The sequence below is a fragment of the Strix uralensis genome, chromosome 22, assembly GCF_047716275.1.
Source record: "Strix uralensis isolate ZFMK-TIS-50842 chromosome 22, bStrUra1, whole genome shotgun sequence".
Classification (NCBI taxonomy): Eukaryota; Metazoa; Chordata; class Aves; order Strigiformes; family Strigidae; genus Strix; species Strix uralensis.
In genome coordinates this window covers 10,598,225-10,619,902 of record NC_133993.1, presented here as the reverse complement: position 1 = coordinate 10,619,902, position 21,678 = coordinate 10,598,225, and the positions used below count along the sequence as shown (strand labels likewise).

The following is a 21,678-nucleotide window of genomic DNA, read 5'->3' as shown; positions in this document are numbered from 1 at the left end:
CCCCCCGGGCCCCCCCCGAGCCCCCCGAGAAAGGGGTGATGCTGGGCGCCTGCATCCCCATCACTGGAGGCCCCCATGGGCCAGCACCCCCCACCGCCACCCGGGTGTCCCCATGGGGGTGTCCCCCATCCCAGGCTGTGTGTCCCCCCCCCTCGCCTTCCCGCTGGGACCCCCCCCGGGAATCAAACCCTTCACACCCCACCAAACACTGGCGGGGGTGGGTGGGAACCATGTCCCCCCCCCAGCCCCAGCAGGGCCCAGCACTGGGGGGGGCCCTGGCTGTCCCAGTTACCCCGTGGGAAGGGGAAGCCCCCCCCGCTGGCCCCCGCTCGCCCCCCGCTTGCCCCCGGCGCTGGGAACGGCCCCGGCCCCTTCCGGCCCCCCCCCTCGGCCCCCCCCCCCGCCCCGGCCCTGGGGCTGGAGGCAGCTGGGCCGGGGCGCCCTGCCAAGGCCTCGACGCCTCCCCCCGCGCCGGCCGCCCCCGCCTCAGGCTGGGGGGCTGGGACCCCCTTAACGCATCCCACGGCCCCCCCCCCCCCCCGCCAGGCTTGGGGGGTGCTTTAACTTTGAGGGGGGTGTTGTCCAGGGGGGCTCCTCTGCTCCCCTCCCACCCCGGGGACAGGGATTAGCCCCCGCGGTCGCGGTTCCCCCCCTGGCAGCTGCGGGGAGCGGGACCCCCCCCCCACCCCGGCACAGGAAATCCCTCCTCATGAATAGGGGCCGGGGGGCCCCCCCCGGGCTGTGGGGGGCCCCTCGCCCGCCTAATCCCAGCCCCGGCGCGGGGGGGATTTGCAGCGCCCCGACCCCATGAATGATTCACCGGGGGATTAAGGGGCCTCGGAGCCCCCCCCCAGAGCCCCCCGCCCCCCCCTCCCCGAGCCCTCCTGAGCTCCCGTGGGTGGGGGGTGCTGGGGGGCTGCCCCCCCCCATCGCCTCGCTCCCCATCCTCCCGTTGCCGTGGCGATGGCTGGAGGCAGCCGTTGGGATATTTTTAGCCGCTGGTACCGCATGGAGGGGGGGGGGCGCAGCCCCACTGCGGCCTACACGTGTGCATACACACGCGCGTCTGGGGCACACGCGTGTACACGCGTGTGTGTGTACCAGTGGTACCTGTACACACCTGCCCGTGGGCATCCGTGTCCTCACGTGCGAGCACACGCACAACAGGGTGCGCCGCTGTGCGCACACGTGTGTGTCACACGTGCAACATGCGTGTGTCACGCGCACACACGCCCCAGCACACGCGTGCAGCCCCCTACCAGTGCGCACACGTGGTCCTGAGCACACCCCCCCCCCCCGTGTTTGCACACCTGCACGTGCGCACCCCTGGGCTCACACCCCTGTGCCAGCACCCCCACGTCTTTGCACACCCTGTCAGCACCCCCACGCCTTTGCACGCTCACGCCTTTGCACACCCCGTGTTTTCACGCCCAGGCCTTCGCACACCCATGCGTTTGAGCACCCACACGTTTGCACCCTCACGCCTTCGCACGCAGCGTGTCTGCACACCACCTTTGCACGCTCATGCCTTTGCACACCCACGTTTGCACACCCATGGATTTGCACACATCATGTTCGCACTCCCACACCTTAGCACACACCATTTGCACACCCATACTTTTGCACGCACCAGGTTTGCACCCCCACGCCTTTGCACCCCCGTGCCTTTGCACGCACCATTTGCACCCCCAAGTGTTTGCACACCCATTCATTTGCACACTCGTGCCTTTGCACACACCCTGCTTGCACCCCTACGCCTTTGCACACCCAGACCTTTGCACCCCCACGCCTTTGCACCCCCACGCCTTTGCACACACCCTGCTTGCACCCCCAAGTGTTTGCACACTCACTGCTTGCACCCCCAGGCCTTTGCACCCCCAGGCCTTTGCACCCCCACATTTTTGCACTCCCCCGCCTTCGCACCCCCATTCATTTACACCCTCGTGCCTTTGCACACCCCATGTCCGCACGCCCACCCCTCAGCACACACCGTTTGCACACCCCCACCCTCGCACCCCTCCTCCTCGCACCCCCCAACTCGCCTCCCCACCCCGAACTACACCTCCCAGCACCCCCCGCGCCCCGCCGCGCCCCGCCATCCAATCAGCGCCCGGTTTGCTGGCAGGTGCCAACATGGCGGTGCCCAGGCGTTGAGGGAAGCGTTCGCCGGCCGCCGCGGTGCCGGGTGAAGGTGAGGGGCGGCGGGGGGGTGGCAGCACTGGCGAGGGGACACACGGACACACACACGGCTCCGGGCTCCCCCTCCCCAGCCGCGGGCGCGGCTCCCCCTTCCCTCAGGAGCCGCCGGGCCCCTCGGCCTTTCCCCGCGGGGGGGGGGGGGTGTATCAGAAACGCGTCCCCCCTCCCCGAAAACCTCTCAGCCCGGCGCTGGCCCCCCGCAGGCGCGGCCATGAAGGTGGTGAACCTGAAGCAGGCGATCCTGCAGGCCTGGCGGGAGCGCTGGAGTGACTACCAGTGGGCCATCAACATGAAGCGCTTCTTCCCCCGAGGAGCCACCTGGGACATCCTCAACCTGGCAGGTGCGGGGCCGGGGCTGGGGGCAGAGCCGGGCCGGGGGCTTTGGGCTTTGGGGCGACTCGCTCTGCTGCTGCCCAGGGTCATCCTGGCCCGGAGGTGGACCCGGGGTTAAGCTGGCCTAAAGCTCAGCCTATGGCGGAGGGCTGGCTTGGTGGGACACCCAAGCGGGGCTGGGCCGCAGCGCCGCTGGCTCCGAGCTCCGGCCTCGCACCGCTCCCCACCCCGCGCTCCCGCGTGCGGCCTCAGTTTCCCCCACCGCGAGGGGTAACGGCCCCGTCTGCCGCCGCGGCGTGTCCGGCCGAGGGAGCGAAACGCACCGCGAGGGAGCCAGGTGCTGCTCCAAGGCCGCTTCCCACCCCCGGCTCTGAGGGTTTCTTTTCCCATCCCTATTCAAGGGCGTTTGACACAAATCCTGCCAAGCGCTGGTACCTGCTGAGCTCCACGGTTTAAAGATTTGCCAGGCTTTTATGCCAATTATAGAAACTTGTTGCTAGGTTGTTTTTTTTTTTTTTTTTTCCTGTGCAGCAAGCGTGTGTTTGCAAGCCCTGGATAAATAAACAGAGTTCTGCTCCAGGATTGCCGCACCGGGGGATTTAAAGGGAAATAGCCCCGGCGCAGGCAGCCGCGCTCCTCGCCCCGCTGAAGGGGGGACCTTTCCCCAGAGGGTCTCTTTTTCCTCCCTCCGTCCTACCGGTGTTTTTTCTGGCAGCGTCTGGCCCGCGATGGTGGGTTTTGTCCAGCCGCGTCCTCGCAGCTGAGCTCCTCAGGCCGGGTTTGTCCCCGTCCCGCTGCGGCCCGTGGTGGGGTCAGCGTGTGGATGTGCCCAGCCCCGCAGCGATGTGGGGCTGGAGGAGCTGAGCTGTGGGGCCTGACAGTGGTGGTGGGGTGACAGATTTTGCTTGGGGGAGGGTGGTTGGCTCGGGGGCCAGCCCTGCCGCTAGCCAGCTGGTCCCCGGGGCTCCCTGGTGCCCATTCCCAGCCCGACGGGACCGGCTCCTGCTGCGCTCGCTGAGGCAGTGATGGCCGAGCTTGGCACGGGCCTGTCTGCGTACCCCTGAAATTAGGGCCGGAGATAATCAGTCTCTATGATTTCTGTAGAAACAGGTTTCTCCTGGCCAGCTCTTAGCCAAGGAGAGGCTTGTTACTCCCGGGCTTTGCTGGGGGGCAGCCCCCCTGCAAGGAGGGAGCCGGGTCCCTTTTTTCCCCGCTGCTAAAAGGAGCTTAAAAAGCAGGATGCTGGCACCGCCGCCGCTGTGGGCACGCAGGGAGGCTGTTCCCGAGGCCCCGACGGCTGTAACAGCCGCTGCCTCCCTCGCCGCAGCCCTCGAGCCGTCCTTTCCCGAGCTCGTGCCTTCCAGATTTAAACTACAAAGGAGGAGAAGCTGGCACGAGCTGCCCGGATCACGGCGGTGCCCAGCAAATCTATGCTGACACGCCTGCAGTGGGTAACAGCGTGTGGCTGGCTCGCCTTGACGCTCCCTGATTAGACGGGGAGGGGAAGGCTGCCATTAGCCTTCTGTCCTCGAGCTGAGATGCTTTTGGCCGAGGTTTCAGCCTTCGAGCGAGACCCGGGGAGTCTCCTGCTCCCGCAGTCGGGATCCGGCGACGGCTGCTGCTCCTCCTCCTCTTTGGGGCGACAATTTCCCAAACGGCTGCTGCCCCCTCTTACATCTGGGCGCTTTGACCTACTTCCAGGCCGTGCCGCAGCCCGGGGCCTGCTTTCGGGAGGTGGCTCCTGCTCTCTGCCATAGTTCAAATGGTCAATTAAAGGCTTGACTGAGCAGATAGGACGGGCAGAGCCCCTCCAGCGTCCGCAGGCCGGTGCTGGCAGGCAGCCGGTGGCAGGGAGGGCCAGACGTGCAGGGCTGGGCCCAGCTGAGAGGGACTGTCAGCCCGGAGTTTGGCCCCAGGTGCCGGAGCAAAAATCACTCGGCGGAGGCTGCAAGAGCCTCCTGGGCAGGACGTGGGAGGGAGGGGAACGTGTTTGGAGAGTGGCAGGCGTTGTTTCGGGGCCAGGGTGCCCGGGGAGAGCTGAGTTAGCAGGAGGCTGCTTGCGCTGCCTGAATTATTTACCGGCTTTTGCCGTTGGGGATTAGAAAGTTGTGGGATTCAGTTAATTTCAGGGAAGAGCGGTGCAGAGTCGCTGCGGTTCGCGCAATTTGTCTTTGCCACCTTTCCTGTGGGATGAGGGAAGAGCGGGCGAGTGTCCGTGCTCACCTGGGACCTCCCGGCCCTTCTTTGCTTGCAGAGGCTCTCCTCGAGCAGGCCATGATCGGGCCGTCACCGAACCCACTCATCTTGTCCTACCTGAAATACGCTATCAGCTCCCAGGTAACGACGCTCCCCGCCTGCTGCCTCCCTGCCTCGCGCTGCGGGCGCTGCCAGCTGCTGCCTCGCAGCCCCAATTAGCAGCTGGGCAAAGAACCCGGGGTGCGGAGTCAGTGGCGGGCAGACACCCCGAATCTCCCCCCTGCACCTCCCCTGGGCTTGGGCGGGCGGTGGAGGGCTCAACGCATGCCCGGGGCGGGGGTGTTTCTGTAAATAACCTCTGCCCATCACCCGGCTGCGCGGGGGGTGGAAGTCCTGGCCCTGCGTGAGCCTCTGCGCTTGCCGCGAGCTCTGCGCTTCCTCAGCGCCGCGTTTTAATATCGCCTAAAGTTTGTGTGAAACGAATCAGCGATCACCTAAAAATGTCTGTTTGGATTTGTGCCGGGTCAGTGCCCCAGCCCCGTCTGCGGTGACAGGCAGCGGGGCCGTGCCCTGACCTTGCTGTTCCTCGGCAACGAGCGCCGCACTGGCAAACGTTGCCCGCTAACTTGCCGCCGCACCGGCGTCGCTTTGGTTTTGTGTTTTGTTTGTAGATGGTGTCTTATTCCACGGTCCTGACGGCCATCAGCAAGGTACGGCTCTGACAGGTGCTGTCTGAGGTTTTTCTCTTTATTTATGACCCACGTGTCCGTTTGCCTCCCCACAACTCTCGCCAAATATAGGTCAAGCGGAAAACGACATCCTCTGCTGAGTCAGCAGCGGTCAGACAGGGCAGATTAGTGCCCGAGCCCATCCATGTCCCCCCGGGGACAAGCTGCCGCCGCGCCTGGCGGGTCCCGCTCTGGTGTTGGGGACGGCCGTGGGTGCGAAAGCCTTGTCCCTCCGTCGTGTGGGGCCTGGCAGGCTCCTGCCCCGCAGCGCCCTGCGTGTAAACCACGCCTCAGCTGCCGGAAACCACATCCCTCTGTGGCCGGCGGCGTTGGCAGCGCCGTGGGGATCCGGAGCTGGCGATGGGAAAGTAACGCCGTTCACCAGGGAGGGCGGCCAGCACCCGAGCCACGGGGCTGCGGCCGCCCGCCCTGCTCGGCCGGCCGGCTTCCCGCAGGTGCTCAGCGTCCCCGCGCCGCTTTGCTGGGGATGAGCCCTCTGCGGCCGCTGCCGCTCGGCGTTTGGGGCTGCTCTGTGGGGAGTAATACCCCCCCGCAGGCTGCGTCGGGCCCCTCACCCTCCCCAGGCACCAGCCTAGTCAGGGTGACTTCTGATCTGAAAATAATTTAAGGAAGAATAATTTCTTTCCTCCCACCTTGTGGTTATTGGGGGATGGGAGGAGAAAGGTGCTGGTTGTCACGCGATGCCGGTGTTGTTTTGGGGTGCTGCAGGCTGAGCTCGGAGCTGCGCCCTAAACATGCCACAAAGCCCCAGTGAGGGTGGGGACCCCTCCAGCGGGGCTCAGCACCAATCCGGGGCGGTGGGCACACTCCCAGGGGAGGGTAGAGCCAGCGTGCGGCCGGCTGACGCCGAGCACAGCACCAGGTCTGCTCCGAACGGCGCAGGCTCGTCGGCATTCCCCCGGTCGCACGTCGCTGCCCGTTCCGGCAGGGCAGGCAGAGAGCTGACCTTGAGAGCCGAGCCTTCCTCCTTCAGATCAGCGTGGGCCGAGAGCAGACCTGCGGGCTAGCTCCGGCCCGGCGGGGTGGCCCCATCTGCTCTGCGAGGAGGCAGGGAGCCGCACTTCTGTGCCCACCGTCCTCCTGGCCCCGCGGCCAGCCGGGCTGTTGGCGTGCGCTCTGCCAGCCCCGCCGAGCCGGGGTTGGGGCTGGCACCGAGCCACCGCCGCGTCGAGGCAGCCGGCGGGGAGCGGAGCTCAGGCCCCCGCCGCTGTCTTGGGGAGGCTGCTGAGAAAACCCAGCCTCGTCCCCGCTGCCGTGGCCCGGTTGCCTCCCGCAACCCCGGGAGGGCACGACCCAGCCGTCGGACAGCCCTGACCTAGTTCTCATTCAAGTGGCTGCTGGGCAGCTGCCAGGGCGAGCGTCCTGCAGCCGGCAGCGCCCGGCCCAGCCCGTGGAGGAAAGGGTTGAGTTTATTTTCGGAGCTGCTGGAGCCTGGCAGCCCCCATTTGAAATCCCTCCTTGTTCCCCTGCTCTAGTTCGATGACTTCTCCCGGGATCTGTGTGTCCAGTCGCTCTTGGAGATCATGGACATGTTCTGCGACCGCCTCAGGTACGGTGTGGCCCTTCCAGCCCTGCTGCCTCGGCCCCCGGCTGTGCCGTGGGCCGTTCCGGGAGCCGGCGGGGCCTGGCTGAGCCCAGGGCGCTCGCCCTGGCAGAGCGAGGCAGGTTCCCCCCCCAGCTCTGCGGCCATTGCTGCCCCGGGCTGGGCTGTCCCACCAGTGTCAGTGTGGGGAGAGCCGTGGGAGTCCAAAACCCCACCAGCTTTGTGGGAAGCTGCAAGAAACCCACCTATTCTGGGCTAAACGTCTCCACTGGGTATTCCTGCCCAGCTCAGGTAGATGGGGTGGGTATAAGCCCTGTGACCTGAGGGTGTCTGTCCCCTCAGAGCATTTTTGTGTCTCTTGTGTGGCCTCTGCATCTTCCCAGGGCCCCAGCGACGTGTCCCTGTCTGCCAGTGCTCGCAGTCCTGCCTGCGCTGCTCCAGGCAGCTGCCTTGTTTTGCTTCGTGCTCTTCCGCTGGTGTTGCAGGACCCAGGGGAGTCCAGATAATTCAGGCCACAAAAACTTTTTTAGAAAGCTCAAAAATCTTCCTGTTAACCCCTGACAGCCTCTTCTGGGAGGCCGGAGCAGAGAGCACGCAGCGGGGGGCAGCGGGAGGAGGAGGAGGAAGGCTGAAGGTAGCAGCTCTTCAATTACATGAAATGAAGCAGCGGCAATGAATATGCATCAGTCACAGATGTTGACAAGGAGCTGTTGCTGGCCAACTGCAGAGCCGGCCACTTAATCCAGTCCCTGCCTGATCTGATCCTCTGCTTAATTTGATCAAAACTTCTGGCCTCAATGATTTGTGCATCAGGAGGGGAAAGCGTTCACCTCTCACAGCACATTGATCGATGCTGAGCCTCTCTTAGTGAGATAATTTGATTAGAGGCTTGGAAAGTTTCCCTGGAGTAGAGTGGCCAGAGAGGAGGCAGCACTGGGGAGATGTTATTTCCCCAGGCACAGCGGGGACGCTTGTGGGCTGAGCAGGTCGGGATCTGCGGCGGAGGAGTCACGGGCAGGCTGGGCTGCGAGCACGGGACGTGGGTTTGGATTGCCCAGCCTGCCCTGTTCCCCTGCCTCAGTTTCCCTGGGGGCAGCAGCCCAGCCCACGGTGAGCGTGGTCCCGTTTCTCTCCCCATCCCAGCTGCCACGGCAAAGCGGAGGAGTGCATCAGCCTCTGCCGGGCGCTGATGAGTGCCCTCAACTGGCTCCTGCGCTGCGCGGCCTTCTACACCGAGAAGGTGAAGGAGACGCTGGAGCAGGCGGCAGCCGAGAGCCAGCTGAAGATGTGTCTGGAGCGGCTGGAGAAGATGCTCAGCAGCACCAAGAACCGTGCCCTGATCCACATCGCGAAGCTGGAGGAGACGTGTATGTTGCTGCCCCTGCCCTGCCCCGCCTGCCCGCAGCCGCTGCCACCGCTTCCTCCCAGCCGCTGCCGGCCCTGGGGAGATGTCACTGCCACCTCTCCCTTCCCCCTGCCCGGCTCCTGCCGCATTGTCCCTGCAGCTCCAGGCCCATCCATCTTCCAGCCCTGTTGCTGTAACCGTCTCCTCCCTGGCTCTGTGCCACCCTCTGCCCCCTCCCCTCGTGCTGCCCTTGGAAGAGGAGCAGAATTAATGGGAAGGCTGCGTGAGCCGTTCCCGGGCGTGCGGCGGGTCCTGCGCTGCGCCAGCGTACCTGGCACAGCTCAGCACCTTCGGCTGGTGACTGTGTCTGGCTGAGAGGCTGTGCCAGGCCGAGCCCGAAGCGAGAGCTGCTGGGTGGCATGCAGACCCTTGCCTTGTGTTCGCGGAGGTGTACCGACTTCTGCTCACCGCAGGGCCCAGCGGGGAGCCCCAGCCTTGGCAGGGCTCGGTGCTGCCATGGGCCTTGGAGCTGGCCTGCCCGGCTCCTCAGCCTGTCACTGTCCCCCCCCCTGAGTGCCTGCCCTCCCTCCCCAGCGTCCTGGAGCACCGTGGAGCAGTCCCTCCTCAAGCTGGGGGAGAACCTGAACAGCCTCAGCAACTCCCCACTGCGAAGCCAGGCTGACAACTGCGTCTCCCTCATCAAGAGGTAGCTTTGTGCTGCTCTCTCCGCGGGCTCAGAGGGTAAAATGGCCCTGAGCCCTGCGCCGGGGGCTGAGAGCCTCCTGCCTCCCTCCACGCTGCCTCTCTGCTTTCCTGCCCCTTCCTGGCTCGGACCCCCGCACCGGCAACGGGCTGGGGCCGGTGAGAGGCCCTGGGGTAGGAGCGGGGACGGGGGTAGTGGTGACTTGCTGCAAAGGAGTCTTACCCGGGGGTTGTTCCTCTGGTGACCCTGGGGCCTCTCGCTGTCCCTCAGCTGCTCTGGCCACTCCAGAGCTGCCGTCCCTGCTCTGGTTTCCCCCAGAGCTGCTCCCAGGGCCGTGGCTGCGCCTGGGGGCTCTTCTGCAGGGCACGGGAGCTACAGGCTGTCCTGCCCCAGAGAGATGCAGGACAGCAAAGGTCAGGGGCTTGGCCAGGAAAGGAAAATGGGCCAGGAGGAGCAGGGATGCCTCCTTGCAAAGCTCCAGCGACCCTGTGCTGTTGTTTCCCGCCCAGCATCCCCACCATGCTCTCGGTGCACTCGGAGCAGCTGAACAAGACCGGCTTCCCCACTGTGCACGCCGTGGTGCTGCTGGAGGGGACCATGAACCTCACGGGAGACACCCAGCCGCTGGTGGAGCAGCTGATGATGGTGAAGAGGATGCAGGTACAGAAAGTGGCATCTTGTTCTGCTCAGGGTGATCTGGGGCTGTGGGACTGGGGCCTTGAGCAACTCTGGGCTCTGTACCTCCCCGTGCTGATCCTGGCCCAAGGGTACGGGTGGGGAGCAGCGGGAACACCCCAGCACCTTCATGGGGGGCTCCGGGTTTGGCTGAGGTTGGGGGAGGCGCTTTATTACGTTTCCAGCACTGGAGGGGTTTATCTGTGTGCCCCGCAGCACATCCCCTCCCCGCTCTTCGTGCTGGAGATCTGGAAGGCCTGTTTCGTGGGCCTCATCGAGTCCCCGGAGGGCACGGAGGAGCTGAAGTGGACAGCCTTCACCTTCCTGAAGGTACGGCCCAGCCCCGGACCTGCTGCTGCTCTTCCCTGCGCGCCCGGCCCCTGCTGAGCCCTGAACCCTGGCAGAGCAATTGGTTCTCCTCTCTCTCAGTGTGGCCCCTCAGGGTCCCACCACGCCCTGGCTGAGCCCACGGCCACCCGCTGAGCTGTCCAGGGCCTTTTCAGCCCAGCCCTACTTTGTTTTGCCGAGTGACTTTCCTGGGATGTTGTGGGGGAAATCGTGGCCTTTGAAGGATGCCACAGCAGCCGCGGGGCCTGCGCTCCCAGAGCTCTGCGGTGGGCAGCCCCGGGGCAGTCTGCTTCACCTCCTTTCTTTGTACCAGACAAAAGGGATCTGCGTGTAGTTTCAGGCCTGACACATGCTCTGGCTCCTCCGCAGCCTCATCCCCTGCCTGGCTGGCAAGAGGTGGCCGTGCCCTGGGGCTCCTTGGGCTGTGGAAGGACTGTGCAGAGGGAAGACAGGGACACAAAAGTCCCCGGGGCATACAGGCTGCTCCTTTTTCTGGGCTGGGAGTGCAGCTGTTTCGCGTGGGCCCCTGCTGCCCATGTTGCTGGGAGGTCCTGACTGCGGATCGGGCTCTGCCTGGGTCGGTCATGTCCGTGCTCTGTGTCTTCCAGATCCCCCAGGTCCTGGTTAAACTCAAGAAGTATCCCCAAGGGGAGAAGGTGAGTCTCGAGGGCCGTCGATCGGAGCCGTTTGCCCACGTTGTGTTTGTCATGATGGTGCTGGTGCCTGGCCAGAGCTGCGTGGGGGTGGCCGGGGTAGGAAACAGTCCGTGTCCCGACAACCTTCCTCTAACGGACAGGGCAGTGTGGGAGGGGAAGGTGGGCTTGTGTTGGCCGTGCTCCGAGCTGAGTGCCTGGCTTTGTGCACAGCAGGACTTCACCGAGGACGTGAACTGTGCCTTCGAGTTCCTGCTGAAGCTGACCCCGCTGCTCGACAAAGCAGATCAGCGGTGCAAGTGAGTGCTTGCCCTGTCCGGGCCTGACCACCAGCACTGGGAGCCTGTGGCCACAACAACCCCGTCCTCTCTGCGGGGAGCTGCCGTAAGGGTGGCCAGGGCAGCTCCTGGCAAGGCTTTTGTCATTTCTGATCCAATTTCTTCTTCCTGAGGACCTGATGCTGCCGAAGGAGCAAGGCAGCGAGTGTCTGCCAGCTGATGGGTGGGTTGGGGATGCTTTGTGCTCTCTGGAGCTGCTTTCGGCCCTGCAGCATCCTCAGGGGAGTGGGAGCAGGGCCGGGAGGGCTACCCAGGAGTCCCCCCTGCCCTGTGGCACAGAAATGGTGGCCCTCGGGCTAGTGCTTTCCTCTCTCTTCCAGCTGTGACTGCATGAGTCTGCTCCTGCAGGAGTGTGGCAAGCAGGGGCTGCTTTCAGAGGCCAACATGACTAACCTGACCGACAAACGGTACAGCCCCCTCAAAAGTCTGGGTAACCGAGTGGGGTTGGCACCTCATCCCGCTGTCCTTCTTGTGGGGGGGAGCATAAAAGACCAGCTGTGATGTGCTGCAGCCGGGACACCGTGGCCTGGAGGGATGAGGCTTTGCTTTTGGTGACAGACTGAGTACAAAGTCTGTCCTCTCGCAGTGGCAGCTGGTGGTGGCCTTCCCTCAGGGGGTGCTGGTGGTGGAGGTGGGTGGGAGGTGGAGTGTGGGCAGAAGTGAGGCAGGGTGATGGATTCCCGCTCACTGGCTCCTCTGTGCGGCTCCCCCAGGACGGAGGACAGAAAGCACGCTCCTCGCTTGAAATCGGCAGAGAATGCCAACATCCAGCCGAACCCGGGGCTCATCCTGAGGGCCGAGCCGACTGTCACCAACATCCTGAAGGTGAGTCCCCTCCTGCGTCCGTGCTGCACAGGGGGGGCTCAGCCCCAGTGCCTGTTTCCAGCAGCACTGGTCTCACCAGGCAGCCGGGGTGGTTGGGGGGTGTCTGATCTCCCCCTGCGTGGGGGTGGAGGAATGGAGGGATCACTCCCAGCCTGGCCACTGTGCCGTGGGGACCGGGAACTCCCCTCCTCCTCCCCAGGAAGCTGGAGGAGCCATCCTGCGGCCTGTTATCAGTGCCAGCAGCCCCTGCCCAGCCAGTTCTGCCCGTCCCGTTCTCAGCCACATCCCCACGTCCACCTCCCCCAGTTCCCAGGGACTCCCCCGTCCCCACGTCACCGGTTGCCTTGCCGCTGCTGAGCGCCAGGGGATGTTTTGCTGCTGGTTGTGCTGCTGCCCTGATGTGCTGCAGCTCTCCCCTGCACCGTGCCCTGCGGTGCCTGCGGTGGGGAGGGCTCTGTACCCCTCCCCGAGCCCTGCGGGTCACTGCTCACCAAGGTCAGCAGGTCAGCTCTGCCCCTGCGGCCGGAGCATTGCCGGTGCTCTGCAGCACCCCTTCTCCCTGACTTTTTATTTTTCCCCTTTGTTTTTTTTTTTTGTAGACCATGGATGCGGATCACTCCAAGTCCCCTGAGGGCTTGCTGGGGGTCTTGGGTCACATGCTGTCTGGGAAGAGCCTGGACTTGCTGCTGGCAGCGGCAGCAGCGACCGGCAAGCTGAAATCCTTCGCTCGGAAGTTCATCAAGTGAGTGTCCACCTGGACAACGCTGTCCCTGGTGTCTGGCGGGGCTGGGGTGAGCGGGCAGCCCCCCAAACTCTCCCCCAGACAGGGTTGGATGGCGACCAGGGACTCTGGCCCAGTGTCTTGCAGCGCTGGATCCAGCAGAGCCCTGGGGAGGGCTGGGATCTCAGGGGAGCTGTGCCCCCCCGCCTCCCAGCACCCCATCTCCTTTGCTTCTGGGTCAGCAGGGCAGAGGATCCAAGTCAGGTTGGTTTAAGGGTATTAAGAGAACTGAAAGCACCAGCCCAGCCCCACATCCAGGGCGCTTGCTCTTCAGTCCCCCGATGACGGTGTCCTGGTTCGAACACACGCCCCAGCACACGTGGGGCTGCGGGATGTGATTCCTCGAGTGGGGGAAGCCTGAGGCAGCTCCAACCCCACCAGCCAGGCTGGGCGTGTGCCCCCGCCGTGCTCGCCCTGTTTAGGGGTTCGCGCCGCTGCGGTACGGAGGGAGCCGTGCTCTGAAATCCCCAGGCAGCCGGGCAGGGCCGGCTCTGGTGAGGGGACGCGCTCGAAGGCCGGGCTGAGTGGGTGTGGGGAGAAGCAGCGTTGCTGGACCTGTTTTGCTGCAGGGGAGCAGAGGCAGAGGGAGGAGGCAGCTCGGCCCTGCTGTGCCGGAGGGTGTCTGTGGAGCTGGGCCCTGCGTCGCTCCCTGCCCACCCCGCACGGAGCTGGGCGCTGGGGTGGGGTGCAGGAAGGGGTCTAGGGGAAGGGGCAGCCCCCCGCCTGTCTCGGGGGTGGGAAGGGGCCCGTTTCACGTGACGATAACGCTTCGCTGCGGCTCTCCCTGCTCCCCTCTAGGCTGAACGAGTTCACGAAGCACATCGCCAATGGAGAAAGCTGTAAGTGCGTGCGCGTCCGTGTGTGGGGTGGGTCGGGCTGTGCTCCCCCCGCCGCCACGTGCTGGGACACTGCGGGGCCTGGCTGGATTAAGCTGGGACTGGCTGCGGCGCCAGAGCAAGCTCGGCTTTGCTGGGCCTGCCTGGGGGCTGCCGGTGGGGAGCCCGGTGCAGGGGCACGTGGCTGGGTGCCAGTGAGGATCCAGGCTCCTGCGTGGCACATGCGTGTCCGTCCCGAACGTGGGGTGTTCCCTGCTGGTGGGGGAAAAGCTCCTTCTCCCTGGCCCAGCCCGCAGGGCCCCTCGGGGCCGGCTCTGCCTCCCTGGAAGGGGTGATGTGTCAGCACGGAGCCTGAGATAAGGACTCTGACGGCATTTGCGTGTGATGAAACTCACTGAGTGCTCTGACCTTCCATGGTGCAGGGTGGGGGGAGCCCGGGGATGGGCTGGGGCTGCCGACTGGGAGGCCAGAGCGGCTTTGGGGGCTCGGGCAGAGAGAGATGGGGTGGAGGGAGGCGCTTGGCACGTCCCCTGGAGCCCTCGTTCGCACACAAGCACTTGGGGGTTAGAAAAGCTGCCTGGAGGAAGCGGGGTCCTGGCCCCCAAGCTCACAGGGCTCCTTGTGCCACGGCTGGAGATCCCCAGGGTCTATTTTTTCTCCCCCCTCAGCCAAAGGAGCCTCCGTTCGGGCCCTGCTCTTCGACATCTCCTTCCTCATGCTGTGCCATGTGGCTCAAACCTACGGCTCGGAGGTGAGGATCCTCCCAGGGGACAGGGCCGTGACCTTGGGAGCGTAGTCCTGCGCCGCAGCCTGCCAGCCTCCTCTAGTGGCCACCCTGCCGCTGCCACTGTCCCCATTGTCCCTGCAGCCACCCCCCCCTGGCCTGGGGTGAAGCCTTTCACCTGGGGTAAAGCCTGGTGCAGGTAGAAAATCTGTCCCTGTGGGGTGTCTCAGTGCCAGGCGATGGGGCGGGGGTGGCTGCGGCCTTCCCCAGGGCTTTGGTTGGGCTCCCGTGATGGTACCGCGGTGTCAGTGCAAACACTGCCCCCCCTCCCTCCCCGTCTCCCCTGACTTTTCCCAGTATTGCCCCTCTGGTTTGGTGCTGGCTGGCTTGGGGTGGGGTGGGGGGGCCATGCAGCCAGGCTGAGCATCAGCCCTCCCCCATCAGAGGAGGAACTTGCAGCCCCGCTCAGGAAACAGCGTTTGGGTTGCGTGAAAATTTTCCAGGTTTCGACATCTGTGTGTGTTGGGAGGCGAAACGATACCGAAATACCGGGAGGGCTGAGAGGGAGCGAGAGGCGGGAGGGGTGGGGGGGGTCCTGGCAGGAGTCAGCTTGGAGCGGACGTGCCCGGGGGTGTCTGATGAGGTCTCATCCCCCCCGCTAAAGTCCAGCCCAGAGTGACTTTCCTGACCAGCTGCTGCCGAACAGATGTGCAAAACTTATTTTACCAAAATAGCATCCCCTGGGTGACGGCGGGCTGCAGGGAGGAAGCGACGTGCGGGATTCCCAGCTCGTGTGTTCCCCCCCCCCCACCCGAGAGCCCTCCCAGCTGGCTGCCAGCTGGGCTGCACGCCCTGACCCCGCAGAGCCCCCGGCCAGCCGGTGCTGGGGACCCTGGGCACAGCACGGGGAGGGGACAAGCGGCACGTTCCGGGCAGGACGTGGTGACCCCGCTGCCATGCGCGGGGCTGGTCCAGGCCTGGCACCTCCCTGGGGGAAGCTGTTGGATGGGCCGTGGTCGCCCGGGGAGTCTCTGGGAGTGGGGGAAAAACTGCAGCCCACACGCTCAAAACCAGTGCCTTACTGGGGGCTGACCAGTTCCTTACTGGGGGGCTGACTGGTGCCTGCCTTTCTGTACAGACCACAGGGCGGCGCTGTTCCGCCAGCCATGAGCACCCCAGGGTGGGGGGGTCCCACCCCAGGGTGGGGGTCTCCAGCAGGGTCCACGTGGGACGCAGGCCGCGTGGCAGACCCTGTGCTGGTTCCCTTCCAGATGATCCTGTCGGAGTCGAGCCCGGCGGGCGAGGTGCCCTTCTTTGAGACCTGGATGCTGACCTGCATGCCTGAGGAGGGGAAGATCCTCAACCCCGACCACCCCTGCTTCCGCCCCGACTCCACCAAGGTGGAGTCCCTGGTCGCCCTCCTCAACAACTCCTCTGAGATGAAGCTGGTGTAAGAGCTCACCCTGCGCACACACCCCGCCGGGCAGGGGCAGGGCAGGGTGGGAGGGGAGCGCCCATCTCATCTTCCCCTGCCCCACGGCTGCTCTGCATGAGTGCCTGAACCCCCCCGCCTCTTCCCCGGCAGGCAGATGAAGTGGCACGAGGCGTGTTTGAGCATCTCGGCCGCCATCCTGGAGATCCTCAACGCCTGGGAGAACAGTGTCCTCACCTTTGAGTCCATCCAGGTGGGCCTGGCGGGAGGACGGTGTGGGGCAGAGCAGGGGCAGTGGCACTGCGCCGTGTCGTGAGGGGGGGCCAAGGCTTGAGCAGGGCAGGGGGTCCCGTCTACTCCTGCCCTGAACACTCCTGCAGCCACTCTGGAGCTCACTGGCTCCTTCGTGACTTGGGTGGGCAACCAGCAGGACTCCAGCCCCTCAATTCTGCCCCAGGTCTCCCTGTTGGTGGCAGGGGGGGGCAGGTTTGCCCCATGGAGGTGGGAAGGGCTTAGACCCTGCAGTCAGGCCCCACAGCCCCGGGGAGGTGGTGCCGAGATAAAGCCAGTGCATCCACCCATCTGTGCTCACCCACCTCCACTCCTGTCTCCCCTCCTAGAAAATCACAGACAACATCAAGGGGAAGGTGTGCAGCATGGCGGTGTGCGCGGTGGCCTGGCTGGTGGCCCACGTCCGCATGCTGGGCCTGGATGAGCGGGAGAAGTCCCTGCAGATGATCCGGCAACTGGCCACCCCCCTGTACGGCGAGAACACGCTGCAGTTCTACAACGAGCGGTGAGCTGCGGTGCGCCGGGCCCTGTGCTGGGCCATCTCCTGCCCTTCCTCCGCTTCCCGGGGTGACCCCGTGTCTCTGTGCCGCAGCGTGGTGATCATGAGCTCCATCCTGGAGCACATGTGCGCGGATGTCCTGCAGCAGACGGCCACGCAGATCAAGTTCCCCTCCACGGGCATGGACACCATTCCCTACTGGAACCTGCTGCCCCCCAAGAAGCCCATCAAGGAGGTGCTAACGAGCATGTTCACCAAGGTGCTGGAGAAGGGCTGGGTCGACAGCCACTCCATCCACATCTTCGACACCCTGCTGCACATGGGGGGTGTCTACTGGTTCTGCAACAACCTGGTCAAGGTACGGGGGGAAGGAGGGAGGTGGCTGCGAATCCCAGTGCTGTGACTGGGTGCTGAGCATAGAACTGGGGGTCTGGCCCAGTGGTCCCAGTGGCTAGTGGTCCTGGCTGTGGCTGGGCTGGCTGCTGTGACAGTCCCGGGCGCTGGAGGTGAGCGGGGAAAGCCCAGCCGTGCCCGTGCCTCCCTCAGCTCTGTCCCTCCGCCTCGCAGGAGCTGCTGAAGGAGACGCGGAAGGAGCACACGCTGCGGGCTGTGGAGCTGCTTTATGCCATCTTCTGCCTGGACATGCAGCAGCTCACGCTGACCCTGCTGGGCCACATCCTGCCCAACCTGCTGACGGACTCCTCCAAGTGGCACACGCTCATGGACCCGCCGGGGAAGGCTCTGGCCAAGTAAGTCCCCAAACCCGTCTCCTTGGGGGCGGGTGGGCTTGTCTGGGGAGATGGGGAGATGCTCCGGGATGGGAGGGGGGTCCCAGCCACCTGATTCCCACTCTGGCCCTGGCGCAGCGCCGGCAGGAGCAGCCGTGCTGGTGTCCTGGGAGTTCCCTGCTGCCTCTCGCTGAGGAGAGACCTGCTGTGTCCCACCCCGGCGCACGCTCTGGGCTCTGCCGTCTTCCCTTGCGCACGCGCCGTTGTCCGGGTGGGCCAGCAGCACCTTGCAACGTCCCTTCTCTATCCCCAGGCTCTCAGTCTGGTGTGCCCTGAGCTCCTACTCCTCCCACAACAAGGGCCAGGCGTCCGCCAGGCAGAAGAAGAGGCACCGGGAGGATATTGAGGTGCGTCCGGCGTGGAGCGGGGTTTGGTTGGAGGCTCTCGGCATGTGAGAGTGGGCAGTGTCTGCGGGAGGGGCGGGCAGCTGAGACCAGACCCTTTACCCAGGTTCTCTGCGCTGCCTGAGGTCCTTTGACCCTAAAATACGTGGGTTTCCCTTCTCTTTTCTGGGGAAGGGGGGATGTAATGAGATGGTCTGTGTGTGGCCGGCCTGGGCTGAGCCTCCTGGGCCACAGGGGCTGCGCGGAGCCCAGGGTGGGTCATCAGCCCTGGGGAGGGGGGCCAGGATCTCCCCTCAGAGAGGGGCTGGTGGGGCTGAACCCCCTCTGCCCCCCCAGGATTACATCAGCCTGTTCCCGCTGGACGACACGCAGCCCTCCAAGCTCATGCGCCTGCTGAGCTCCAACGAGGAGGACGCCAACGTCCTCTCCAGCCCCAGTAAGTGCGGGCGGGGAGGGCAACTCCTGGGAAAGGCACCGTCCTGCCTCGCTGCTCGTTTCGGGGTGTAAAATGTGTATTGGCCCAAAAAGGCCTCTCTTCCCAAGCTGGCCAGGTGAAGGTTTAGAGCGCTCGAGTGTGTTTTGCTGAGGTACCCTGGAGCTTTTGCACTTAGGAAAGGTCAAGCTGTTTATTTCTCTGATCAGAACAACTTAGGAAAGGCGATGAGGTTACACCTTCCCTCCGTGACGTTGCCACCCAACACACGAGGGGCTCGGGGAAGTTTCCTTAGAGCCTTGTCACCCCCAGCCAGCCCGTGTGGGACCGAAGAGCCGATGTGCCGCAGCCAGGGTGGCAGGAGGTGACGCTCTTGATGTCTGTGGCTTAAATCCTGAAATTCCACTGTTATTAATAAGGCAGCGAGCGGAGCCGATGAGTCCCCGCAGTCACGTCCCTGTGTCCCCGCAGCGCGGTGCCGTGCGTTGCGACAGCTCCGGCAGGATGTGCCGGGGGGTGTCCGTGTCCCCCTGCCGCGGTGGGTGCTGTCACGGCTCCCACAGACATTGTCTGGACTCCTGGACAATGAGTCAGGATGTTCCTTGGTCATTGTTTCTCCTGATGCCTTTATCCGAAGTGACTCTTTATTTATTAGTTTTCAACACATCCATCAACCTGTGGTTTTTGTTGGTTTCATTATTGTTGAAATATGGGGTTTCCCTTTATTTCACTATCTTTTTTTAACTTTTGAGGCAGTTCCACCACTTTCCAGTGACACTCAGGACTTTTTTGGGCTGTTTGTTGCAGCGATGTGGAAATGCTGCTTCCTGCAGCAGCCACGTAACTCATGTGATTCCATGAGAAAAGTGTGGGAGGGCTTTCTTATTTTGGTGAGCATCTTCGGGAGCAGCACAAGGTGGGTCCTGCTGATTTTGGCAGCAGCTCTGCACTGTGGGGGTCTGCACAAGAGCCTTCCCGGGAGATTCCTGTCCCCTTGGACTGGAGACAGCCCAGTTCCTCTCCCGCAGGAGCACCCAGTGGTGCTTCACGGCTCGGATCAGATCAATCCTCTTGCTCTGTCCTAAGATTTGCTGCTGGTCCGTTGGACACGCCCCAGCTCTGGCAGCTGGATTGGACCCCGAGAGCGAGGTGTGAGTGGTGCTGTGCAGCTGTTGAACATCTGGCTGGCTCCGCCCCGCTGGTTGCGCCGCGCCTTGGCCGAGCGCTGCCCTTCTCCTCTCCCGATCGTGACATTGCGTTACACCGCTCGTGCCCTCGCGGAGCGTCAGGGACGAGTCACTGCCGCAATTAAATCCGAGCGGGGAGGCACACTCACGGTCTCACTCATCCTTACCCCTTGGAGATACCATTAAACTTGGTCACGCTCAGAATAAATCTTGGCTTGTGCAAGAGCCAAGTGTCACACCCCAAGGGCAGCAGTGGCAGCGTGTGGAGCCCTCCCTGGGCTGCTGGGCTCTGTCATGCCTGGGGCACGTGTGGGCCCGTGCCTGCTGCCAGGGCTGCCTGCGCCCCTGCCAGGGCTGCCTGTACCCCCTGTGCCCCTTCCAGGGCTGCCTGCGCCCCTTCCAGGGCTGCCTGTACCCCCTATGCCCCTTCCAGGGCTGCCTGTACTCCCTGTGCCACTGCCAGGGCTGCCTGTACCCCAACAGAGTGAGACCAAGGGTGACTGGGTGCCTGCTGCCCGTCTCTGGTGTGCCTGAGCAGCACAGACTCTGCTGATTTGGGTACAGAGGGTGCCAAGGACCGTGGGCCAAGCCTCTCCCATGCCATGGGGTAGCTCATGGTAAAGCCCCTCCTAGAGTCCAAGGGCTGGGCGAGCTCAAATGGCCTGAGCTGGCCAGGGTGGGCACGCTGTCATGGCCGAGAGGGCCAAGAGGTTGTAGCCTCCCTGCAGCCTGATGCCTGTTCTCTTCCCTAACAGATCGCTCGATGAGCAGCTCGCTCTCCGCCTCCCAGCTCCACACCGTCAGCATGAGGGACCCGCTGAACAGGGTGCTAGGTAACGGCGGCGAGGCCTGGCCCTGCCGAGACATGGAGTGGGGGGAACCCATCCCCTGTGCGGGAGCCTTGGGCCACCCCCCAGCCTCCCTGAACCGGCCTGGCTTTTGATATTTCCCTGTCTCCACAGCAAACCTCTTCCTGCTCATCTCTTCCATCCTGGGGGCCAAGACGGCCGGCCCCCACACCCAGTTTGTCCAGTGGTTCATGGAGGAGTGTGTGGACTGCCTGGAGCAGGGCAGCCGCGGCAGCATCCTCCAGTTCATGCCCTTCACCATGGTGAGTCCCGCGGCCGCCACGTCCTTCCCCCGGCTCGTGGGGTGCTCTGGGGCGCCGGTCCCACGGCACAGGCACGTCCAGGGGAGTCCCACTGCCCGGCTCCCCTCTCTCCAGCGCCGCTGTGGGTCAGTTGTGTTTCTCCTCTCTCCGGGCAGGTTTCGGAACTGGTGAAAGTGTCCACCATGTCCAGTCCCAAAATTGTCCTGGCCATCACGGATCTCAGCCTGCCCCTGGGCCGCCGTGTCGCTGCCAAGGCCATCGCCGCGCTGTGAGCGCGACGCCTCCCTTCTGCCGTGCAGGAGGGGGCGGCCAGGCAGCCCCCGGGAAATCCGTGAGAACCTGGACACGGGGCTGGGACTGGGATGACTGGGACAGCCTCTGCGTCCCTGCAGGCTCAGCCCAGCCCTCCCCGGGTGGCTGCTTCCTTCCACCTTTGGCCTCCCCGAGGCACCCCCTTGCTGCCCCGTGCTCGGCTTTCGGAGACTCAGACAAACCCCCTGCTTTTTTTTCTATAATTAATTCAGTGCTTTTGTAGAACCAGGTTTTGCTTCATTTCTGTTTGGTTTCCTGACTGCAGCCCTGGGGCTCCCCAAAACCCTTATTTTGAGGTGGGGTTGATGGGAGAGTAAACGGCCAAGGCCTGCGCTGGGCAGGGGAGGGAAGCGGAGCCCGGGAGGGCGATGGGCTGCGCGGGTGCCTGCGGCCGGGCCGCTGCAGCTGCGTGGCGGGGTGGAGCGGAGCTGCTTTCCTGCCGCGCTCTAAGCTGCAAGCAAATTCTTGTTGGAAATTCCTCCACGTGAGCATGAGTTCACCCCGCGTCCCCGGCCGGGAGCCGTGGCACCCAGGGGCCAGTGAGTAACCGCGGCCTCGCCGGCCTCGTGCTGGGAGAGGCTCCTCCGCGGGGCTGTCCCGGCACCCAGGCAGCTGCTTCAGCGCTGAATCTGCCTGGAACTGTCACGAAACCCTGACCCTGAGGGGGTGGCAGGGCCGGGACGCCTTCGCCTCTGCTCCTTTCATTTATGTTTTCAGCTTGACTCACGAGAAAGGGGGAAGCGGTGCTTGGGGTAGCTGGGCACCAGCCTTCCCCTCAGGGTGCTTTGGTGCATCTTTGGGGCTGGGCTCTGTCTCCTACCCCCCTCGGCATTACCGGGGTTCACAGCCCCTGTTTTGGGGCTCAGAAGCAAGTGCCAGGGGAGAGGCAGCACAGGGAGGCCCTGGAGCAGCGCTGCAGGGTTTGGGTCAATGGTGGCTGGGGAAAAGGTGGCCGGATGGTGACTCAGGGCCTGCCTGCTCCCTGCCTGACCCCTGCCTGCTCTCCGGACTGATCTCAGCTCTTGGCTGCTCG

General features: G+C 64.5%; 1 protein-coding gene across 2 annotated transcripts; it reads left to right on the top strand.

Annotated features, from left to right (window-relative positions):
• The first annotated feature begins 2,121 nt into the window (after positions 1-2,121).
• MED24 (mediator complex subunit 24) lies at positions 2,122-20,870 on the top strand. 2 transcript variants are annotated; one of them, XM_074892006.1, is made up of 26 exons: positions 2,122-2,191; positions 2,403-2,540; positions 4,787-4,869; positions 5,400-5,438; positions 6,953-7,026; positions 8,164-8,387; positions 8,960-9,071; positions 9,578-9,728; positions 9,960-10,073; positions 10,700-10,747; positions 10,961-11,043; positions 11,403-11,489; positions 11,796-11,907; positions 12,507-12,649; positions 13,487-13,527; positions 14,193-14,275; positions 15,520-15,698; positions 15,834-15,933; positions 16,301-16,476; positions 16,564-16,828; positions 17,038-17,219; positions 17,512-17,605; positions 17,939-18,038; positions 19,978-20,055; positions 20,185-20,333; positions 20,489-20,870. In XM_074892006.1, exons 2-26 carry the CDS (start codon positions 2,411-2,413, stop codon positions 20,603-20,605), a joined length of 2,964 nt encoding a protein of 987 aa, XP_074748107.1. In that variant the 5' UTR covers positions 2,122-2,191; positions 2,403-2,410; the 3' UTR covers positions 20,606-20,870. The 2 variants fall into 2 exon arrangements, with proteins under 2 accessions (XP_074748107.1, XP_074748106.1); XM_074892005.1 differs by having other exon boundaries at positions 10,958-11,043.
• Positions 20,871-21,678: the final 808 nt, after the last annotated feature.